The following is an 8,870-nucleotide window of genomic DNA, read 5'->3' on the forward strand; positions in this document are numbered from 1 at the left end:
GGCATTCATGGTGCCGCAGAGTGAAGCGACAGACAAGCAGACAAACTGTGGCGCTTAGCAGGGCGTGGCATGACAGAGCCATGTGCTCCCATTAAAAATTTCGGACACGACGCAAAGCGATGGAGAGAACGACATGGGCGTAGGCAAAACAACGCGCCAGGGTGCAGAGCCACAACGGGAGACGAGACGGTGCATAATTGCAAAGCAAGGCAAGTACGTTGTACGCCGCGCCAGGAAAAGTAAATGAAACTGCTGCGCTTGTCCAGTCTACAGAGAAGAGACAAGCCAACGCAGGCAAGAGAAAAGAAAGAGCGAACACGACTCGACAACGCGACACGACGTAAATAAATTGGATGACTGACGGATTCAGAGCAGGGGGCGCACCACCGTATTCAAGCGGCCAGAAGACAGTGAGGCAAGGACAGTGGTGGCGCCTGCATGTGCCGAGCAAAAAGCCAATAAGTGGGCCCCACCTTACGTACAAAAATATTTCCTCCACATATCACTCTCATTCCTATTTATTTTATTTTAAGTTTTAACCCGATTAACTTCCACCAATAATTATTTCACGCAAAAGTTCATACTTCGCACTAACCCATAGAGACAAAATATTTAAGCACTATATTCCAATCATATTTTATTTTTGTTTTTAAAATAAATTCTTTTCATGTCTAGTGATTAACACAATTTAGTTTGTCCTTTCTATTACGGTGTTTCATTAGCACATCTTCGAGTTACGTAGGCTAACCTTCTATATTTATTCAATTTATCTCTCAATCACAAAAGTAAGTCCAAAGATTTGTTTTATCATTTTATGTGAGTTTAAAATTTTTTTTAAACACGAGAGCTTGGTTAATTAATTTCTTTTAGGCCTTGATCAAGGTGCTAAGCGAGCTCGTAACACCAGAGGTGTTACAGCCAACCATCGACCGCTAGCTGCAGGGCTCCTGGTGCGTGCCCTGCCGCTGTTGCTGGTTGTAGAGCCGCGCCGGCCGCTGCAGCCATCGTCCAGGCCTACTGGCCCGAGCTGGCCGATGGCGGAGGCTTGTGGACCGCTACGTGCAGAGCGCCGCATGCGTGGCCTTGCCTTGTGTGCTTCATGTAGCTACCGTGATGGATTGGAAATTGGGCGTAAGCCCTGCCCGGACTTAGCTCCGGGCCAGCGATGGTGTCACAACCTACGTCATCTTCCTCCTTGGAGGCATCGTCGAAATTTCCATTCCACCGGATTCTCAGCCTCACGTCAGGATCTAGTGGTGCCACTCTATTCTACGGTGCTCTTCTTCTTGTGCACGAGTTGGGACCCTCGGCACACGGTTTGGCTGCGGAGCACTTCGTTCTAGGCCTGTCGCTGCTGCTGCATGTTGTCGGGGTGGCGGCCTCTCCGGGGGCTCCTCGAGTTGGAGGTGGGGCTCCTTGTTGGCCTCAGGTATGGCCAATATTTGTTCGTGGTGCCCAAAATATCGCTTGTCGTGTAGCAACTCCACCATCATCCTTGAACCTTATTGCCTTGTCTGACCAAATGCCGGGTTAGCGGGACCATGATTCCCTCTATTGGATCTCCTCATTCTCCTTTTGCCATCCCTCCCTCCTTCGAGGCTTCCTTCTCTTGATGGGCATTGGCAGGTGTCGACTGGGTCCCAGAAGTGCTTCAAGACAGTGCAAAGCACGACTGTCTTCTCCCTTCTTAGCTCAAAGCTTAACAATTGCTTGGGGATTGGAGGTCGCCGGAGTATTGTCACTTGAGAGCCGGTGCACAATGACATGTTGTGCACTTCTCAGAACCCCACCTCGGTTCCAATCCCTTCTTCCTAATGTTTTGCACCAGTTCTAACTGTCATGCTTCGCTTCCAGTGGCCTAGCTCTGCCTTTCTCCATGATCCTTGGTTGCCTTGTTTCATCAAATGCCAGTAATGAGACCATGGTCCCCTCTCTTGGATCTCCTCGTGCTCCTTCTTGCCATCCCTCCCTCCGTTGAGAATTCCTCCCATCACTAGGCGTTGGCGGGCATCAATTGGGTCTTGGATGTGCTTCTATGATAATGTAATCACGACTATCGTTTGTCCGAATCGACTCGAAGCTTAACATTTGCCGTTGGTGTGGAGGTCATGGAATTGAGCCTCTTGGTTGTGGTGCTTGTAAGGAAAATGGACCCTAGGCCCATTTACTTTGAATTTTGGTGTTTGATGACCAACACAACCAAATTGGACTAATGAATTTGCAAGTAATGTTTTGTAGTTCAATAGGGTGCAAGACGTGACTTGGACGAAGGCGACATGATTATGATCCCACGATCAACACATAAGAGAAAACCCAAGATATCAAGCATAGTAAGCACGAAGATTGGGAACCAAGCCAGATGCAAGATCGCGAAGAAACGAGCTCGGCAGAGGAGGACCAGACGCGCCCGATCAGGTGCTCGGCAATAGTAGGCATCAGTAGCTGTGACCCAGACGCTGAGCGATAAGCAGTGACCGAACGCACAGATGACACTGTTCTTCGTCATGACAATATTTCAGCGTGACCGGACGCGACGACAGGATGACCGGACGCACCAAGAAGTAGCGTCCGATCATGTCCAGAAAGGTTCTAGAGCGGCGCTAGCGTTGACCGAACGCGTCCCGATCGAGTGAGACCGAACTCGGCCCAGAGTCCGATCAACGCGCGCGCTCCAACGGTCGGCAAGACCGGACGTGTCCGGTCTAGACGACAGCAAGCATCCGGTCACTAGCAGAAAACATTGGTTTTGATTCCAACGGCCTGTTCTCTCATTTGGGGCTATAAATATACCTCCCAACCGGTCATTTGAGAGTAGGAGAGCTGAGGAAACATACAAGGGTGTTGATACACTATTTTAGTGATCTCTACTTGCATAGTGCTTAGTGATTATTAGGTGATTAGCGTAGGTGTTTTGCGAAGTGCTTAGATTGATTAGACCACCGCTTATGCGCTTGCTCTGGGTTTAGGCCTAGGTGTTTAGTGAGGTTTGCACACCTCTTATCACTCGGGTGCTTGCGCACACCATTGTTGTACACCGGAGGGCTTGTAGTCTTGCGAGATCACACCAACCGTGTTTGTGGTGTGGCTGCCATCGTGTACCAAAGGGAACAAGACCCGCGGCGGTTTGGCCAGAAGCTTGATATTGAAGACGACAGGGGAGCGGTCCGGGAGAGGTTTGCCGGAAGACACACCAGAGACCCCACTTGCGCGTGGGGAAGGCCCGGGGCTATCCACGGAGTTACCCGGACCGGGAGCTTGACCCTTGCGAGGGGCTCTCCAACGAGGGACTAGGGGGAAGCTTGCGCCGTTTTTTCGATACCTCGATAAAAATACCGGGAGTCGTCGACGGGAGTTTTGCATATCTCTACCTTACTCTTTAGCTTCCACATTTATATTGCAATCTTGATTTGTGCTTTACCTTTTCTAGCTTAGTGATAGGTCAGGTTGATAGGGTTTGGAACCGGTTGCATAACTCAGATAACAACATCCTAACAAAACCGTAGTTGAACATTTAGACAATCTATTTTTTCATATGTTTTTGCTAAGGATAAAATTAGAGGCCTTAGTTAAAAATAAATTTTAAGTTGCCTAATTCACTCCCCTATTAGACGTTACGGTCCCCTACAGTGCTGTTAGTGAACCACAACTCACAAACATGAAGCTTACCTATGGGGTGCTCGTCTCCCGCGAGATGACAGAAACTTTGACATTTCGTCTCTTTTGGTGCTTTGTAATAGCTAGCGCATTGTACTCTTAGCACCAGCAAACTCAAAATTGTAGTTGCAATCAAATGGTGTATCATCCAGGTGGGGGATTCTCTCCCCTCCCGTCGATTTATCAAAAAAAAAAAAAAAACTTTTTGGACGCATGTGATCTTAGCTACACTCAGGTCATAGGCAACTGCAACCATGGGATCCGTCGTCTCCTGTCCATTCATGGTAAATCAACAATGGAAGGCAAATCTCCTTGCATCTGTATGGCGAAGCATTAACTTGGCAGTCGGAGTATCTGACAAGGAAGGATGCAAGTTCCCAGTCTCCATAAACCCCGTTCCAAAAATTGGAGAAGCAAATATGCTATTCCCGTTCAATCAACAATGTAATTTACACCTTGTTCTTCCTATGTACTACTACAAATACTTTGGCTTAGTTCTGCTATTGACTTGTTTCGTTTGGTACAGTAGGTGGGCTCTTCCTAAAGGCATGCTTTCTGCAGCGCTGGAAAATGCCATCGTACAGCAAATCAAATTGCACTCCAGCTCTTTCCCGATTCACAATGAATAGAATGTGGTCAGCTTCAATAATCTTGTAATACCTGCAGAAATCAATGGAAGCAATTATGTTTCCATTAGTGAAGAGCGATAGTAAACAAATGAAGTCACTTCAAAGCCTGACAGTTGACCAGTTGGATTCAGTGTTGAACTTGCTAAATATTATCATGAGAGCAAATTCTTGACACAACAGGTGCACTTCTCATGAAATAACTAAGAAACAAGCAACTTAAAAGTTTGAAGGAAAATTCTGAATTATAGCACCAACCATATCCCAGGTTGCAGAGCATGGCAGTCAGAATCGTCCACTACAAAACGGTGTGGATGCTCGACTGGAATGCGGGGGTGTGTCATAGAGATTGTGTTCAAAGCCCCATCATTGTCTTCCCAATCTTCATCCCTGCACAATATGGGCAACAAGATTAAAGGCATGCCAAACAATTACAAGTGAAGGTTCTTTTCAATACATGTATTTTGCCTTAGAGCAGAGGATTCACCTGTACCCTTTGTAAGGCAGAGGTGCATTTTGAGGGTGCCGCCACATACACATCTGGAGGACTCTCAGAAAGAGCATGGGGTGCACTCCAAGAACACTTGAAGGCACTGTAATTCCAAATAATTTTCTTGTTTTCTTTGTAGCATAACTGAAGTAGAATGTATTGGGAAAGGTCCTAAGTGTAGAGTTTAGTTTCATGGATCCTTGGATTGTGAGGTCAGGTAGAATCCAATCTCCACTGGCAAATGGGCCCTTGTGCCCCAGCAGCAGATTAATTAGTCCTGAAAAGCCTACTTTCCTCCGTGACATCTCATAATGGTCAAAACCAAAATTGTAGTAATTCTTCAGCCAAGGAATGTCTAGCCAATCGTAGACAATAACTCCGAGCCGGCAGAGCTGAAGAAGACAGATAGATTTCATGGACCTACCATCTTCAACCCTGAAAAGTATATAAAACAATAAGGAGGCTGGTACCAAGATAGAAAAGTCCATTGATCTTATCTGTATCTGTTTCAGCAGCACTTACAGCATGCCATCGTAGTAAGTTCTTGTTGTTCCATTAAGTGCACCCGACAAGGAAGTCAGGCTTAGAACCCAATCTTCAGAAGTATCATGACCAGGGAAAGCCTGAGATCAGTATCACAATATGTGTTAGCATTATATATAGTAATATAGTATATCCACAAAGTGTTAAAGTTCACATGTTTCGTAACACTACAGCATGCCAGCAAGCTGCCGGCTCAACATGCAACAAGCAAGACCAGCATGCCACATGCGTAAAGCCCACAGAGGGTCATGCAATTAAACACCGAAGCTCAATTCAGTGGCAAAAGCGCACTTCAAAATCACATAAAGTGGGGGGAAAGGGTAAACTAAGAACGGATTTTGGCCATACTAAAAACAGATTGTTGGACCATCCCTACAAAAGCGCATTAACAGAGGTCCAAGTTAACAAAAATTGACGTAAACTCATCCTAATTTGGGTGCTCTAATCATGTACTCCAAGTCACAAGAACCATCCCTCTGAAAGCACATGATAGGCATGACTAATTCCACCAGCAGCGATAAACAGCTACCACTTGTGAGTAAAACTGAAAATGTCTTGTTTGTGTACTTTGTCGGCAAGCATCTGATGCAGCACCCTCACAACCTGCGCGCCAGCAGAGTGCCCGACAAAATGCACCGGGTTGTGCTCATCCCACACAGGATAGTGCCCTGCACCAAAATTAGAACAGCCATGTAAGAACTAATGAAAAAAGAAATTCTGAAAGGCCATGGCCATGTATTGTGTTTTTCGGAATCTCTACCTGTGTGATATATTCTCCCAAACCTGCTGTGGCCACAAGCCTTGCTGTGCTCCTCGCCGTAGTCCACCTGCCCGCCCTTGAGGTAGTAGAACAGCTCGCGCGCCCTGCATCGCCAAGAACAATTAAATCTCCAGCGATCTATATTCAGAGGACATAATCTTTCTTGTTCACAGGCACGGAGAAGGAGAAAATTGGCTATTTGCCATTCCAAACAATGGGCTTCGCAAAATTGCCATCCAAAAGATTGACTTCGCAAAATTGCCAACCTAAACATGTATACTTTGTTTTTGTTGCCATAATCCATATTTAGCTCCTTTGTTTCTTTTTTTTTTTGGATTCGTCCTCCACGCGAAAAGACATTTCTACCCTTGCTACCGGGAGACGTCGGGCGGATCACCCTTCACACCTTGGCTGCGTCAGACGTCAGGCAGATCAGCTGATATCCGAATCTAATGGCCTGCATGCTTCTGTACGAGCTACTGTGCATGCATTTGGCCGGTTTTTGAAAAAAAAAAACAATCAGGTGGACAATATAATTAGAATACATGCACGCCTATGTCTGTCACACAAATTCATAAATTGAGAATAAAATGAGTTCACATCCGAATCCATATGCTGAGTATAAATGAATTCATCTCACACATGCATAAATTGAGCCTAAAAACACAGATATTTGATTTTCACTCAAAAGTTCAATTCTTCCTTCCTCATCGTGTGACTCTACTATCTGCAAGTTGTCCCAGTCAACTTGTGGTATAGGATCATCAACCTCCATATCAAACCTAAACCAAATATCGTTTGCAGTTTACGGTCGACGCCGGTGCGTCCACCACGAGGGACGGACTCGGACCCGGTGGGGCGCGGGACGTTGGGGCTGCATCTAGCCTGCCGAGCGTGTCGGCCGCCTGCAGCAAGATGAGCGCGCTTGCTGTCGGGGCTGCGACGAGGTGCGGCGAGGTCGCTCTGAGTTCCACCGTGGTCGTGCCGACAGCAAGCCGAGGTCGCTCCGAGTTCCTCCATGGTCGTGCCGACGGCCACCGTGGTCACGGCAAGCGCGGGTGGACGGCGTGGCGGCGCTAAGCATGGGTGGTTGTGTGGCGGCGGCGAGTGCGTCCGCCGATGGTGCCGCGTCGCGGCCGCCCTGCATCGTGGATGTCTAGGGCACGCGAGCGGCGGTTCTTCGTTTGAGTGCTTTCGTATGATGCAAATAGCCGTCTCGATCTCATCTCTTCACGTCAATTAAGCAGAAGGGCAACAATGTCTTTTCGCGTGAAAGGGATTCCAAAAAAATATTAACAAAGCAACTAAATAGGGAGTATGGCAACAAAATCAAGGTAAACATGTTTAGATTGGCAATTTTATGAAGTCAATCTCTTGGATGGCAATTTTGCGAAGCCCATTGTTTGCAATGGCAAATAGCCAATTTTCTCACGGAGAAGATACCAAGTCATAATAATAAGCAACATAATCTACTAATAAGGTGGTTGAAAAGGTAAAGCAGCGGGCAACTACCAAACGGGAATATTTAGCAGGTTTTTTATTATGATGATAATGATCAGAGAAGTATCTCTGCTAGTAGTAGTTCTTTTCCGAGCCACCCACCTGTCATGGATGCTGGTGAGCGACCCCAAATCCGGGACGAGCACGCGGTCGTCCTTCTTCTCGGCGCCGGCGAAGTAGGAAAGGCCACCGAGCCTCTGCGCGCGGAAGCAAACACCAAAGAGGAAGAAAACATGTGAGGGCGCTGCCGCCGCGGCATTTCACCAAACACTCGCCGCCCCACGTCAGGAAGGCCGGCCGGAAGAGAACCAACAGAGAGAGAGAGAGAGAGAGAGAGAGAGAGTTTCGGAGTTTCCGACTGGTTTCGTACCCCTTTGCCGAAACCGAAGATGCCGTGGACGAGGACGATGGGCGGCGGCGAGGCGTCGAGGATGACGGGCGCCGCGCACCTGCGCTCGTCGCTCTCCCCCGCGGCGGCGACGTCGACGAGCGCCGCGCCCTCGGCCGAGCCCGCGGGAGGCGGCGGGCGGCGCAGCAGGAGGCACCCCGACGCCGTGGCGGCCTGCGAGATGTCGGTGGCGACGGCCGTGCTGAAGACGTAGAGGCCGAAGAGCATGTGCACGGTGGCGCTGACCCCGAGCTCCATCAGGCTCAGGATGAACCGCGCCATCGTCTTGTCGTGGCAGCGGCGACCTCAGCCCGAGCGGCGGCGGCGGCAGTGGAGGCGTGCCGTTGGTCGTTGCCCTCTGCCGCGGGGCTCCCCTCCCTCTCCTACTATTCTTCTATTCCTCCTCTTGCCGCGCCAAGAAGAGGAACAGGAGGAGAAGGCCAACGAACGAACGGAGGAAGGAAGGAACGGACCGAAAAAGGGCCGGACCGGTCGCGCCCTCCGGATTGGGCCGCCGACGCCCGCCGCGTCTGCCTTTTCTCCGGGCGGGGGGCGGGGCGGGGTCTCTCCCTGCCGGCGGTGCGGTCTCGTTCGCAGCGGCTCGGTGCCGCGCTGCGCTGTCCGTGCTCGGTTGCGCTCGCGCAGTTTGGTCGTGGGCGCGGACCGGCGGAGGAGACGGTCTCTCTCTGTCTCTGGCCCCAGTCGTACGCTTGGCTATTTATAACCGGCGGGCGTGGGGTGGGGCGGGCGTGATGTGTGCCTCGGCGTCGTGGCGCGGTGGTAGTTTCGAGACCGTCGCGTTCGGGCCTGGCCTGGCCGGTGTTGGGGCGGAGTGGGGAGAGGGAGACCGCGCGGGGCTGTGCCGGGCTGGGAGGGTATGGGCATTGGGCAGGGCGCCAGGTCGCGTGC

General features: G+C 49.8%; 1 protein-coding gene across 1 annotated transcript; it reads right to left on the reverse strand.

The window, feature by feature from the left end:
* Window positions 1-4,059: 4,059 nt before the first annotated feature.
* LOC136517308 (uncharacterized) lies at window positions 4,060-8,663 on the reverse strand. The gene is made up of 8 exons (XM_066510858.1): window positions 7,944-8,663; window positions 7,676-7,770; window positions 6,074-6,177; window positions 5,881-5,981; window positions 5,293-5,393; window positions 4,768-5,205; window positions 4,539-4,670; window positions 4,060-4,314 (listed from the first exon to the last, which is right to left on the reverse strand). The coding sequence occupies exons 1-8, from the start codon at window positions 8,241-8,243 to the stop codon at window positions 4,155-4,157; spliced, it is 1,431 nt and encodes a 476-aa protein (XP_066366955.1). The 5' UTR covers window positions 8,244-8,663; the 3' UTR covers window positions 4,060-4,154.
* Between the last annotated feature and the right edge of the window lie 207 nt (window positions 8,664-8,870).

Source organism: Miscanthus floridulus, chromosome 17 (genome assembly GCF_019320115.1).
Source record: "Miscanthus floridulus cultivar M001 chromosome 17, ASM1932011v1, whole genome shotgun sequence".
NCBI lineage: Eukaryota > Viridiplantae > Streptophyta > Magnoliopsida > Poales > Poaceae > Miscanthus > Miscanthus floridulus.

Excerpts from the sequence above, each read along its gene's own strand:
- LOC136517308 (XM_066510858.1), bottom strand. The coding sequence starts at position 8,243 with ATGGCGCGGTTCATCCTGAGCCTGATGGAGCTCGGGGTCAGCGCCACC. Across the intron at positions 5,982-6,073 it reads TGGGAGAATATATCACACAG|GGCACTATCCTGTGTGGGAT; the intron begins GTAGAGATTCCG and ends ATTTTGGTGCAG. Across the intron at positions 5,394-5,880 it reads ATCAGATGCTTGCCGACAAA|GCTTTCCCTGGTCATGATAC; the intron begins GTACACAAACAA and ends TACTGATCTCAG.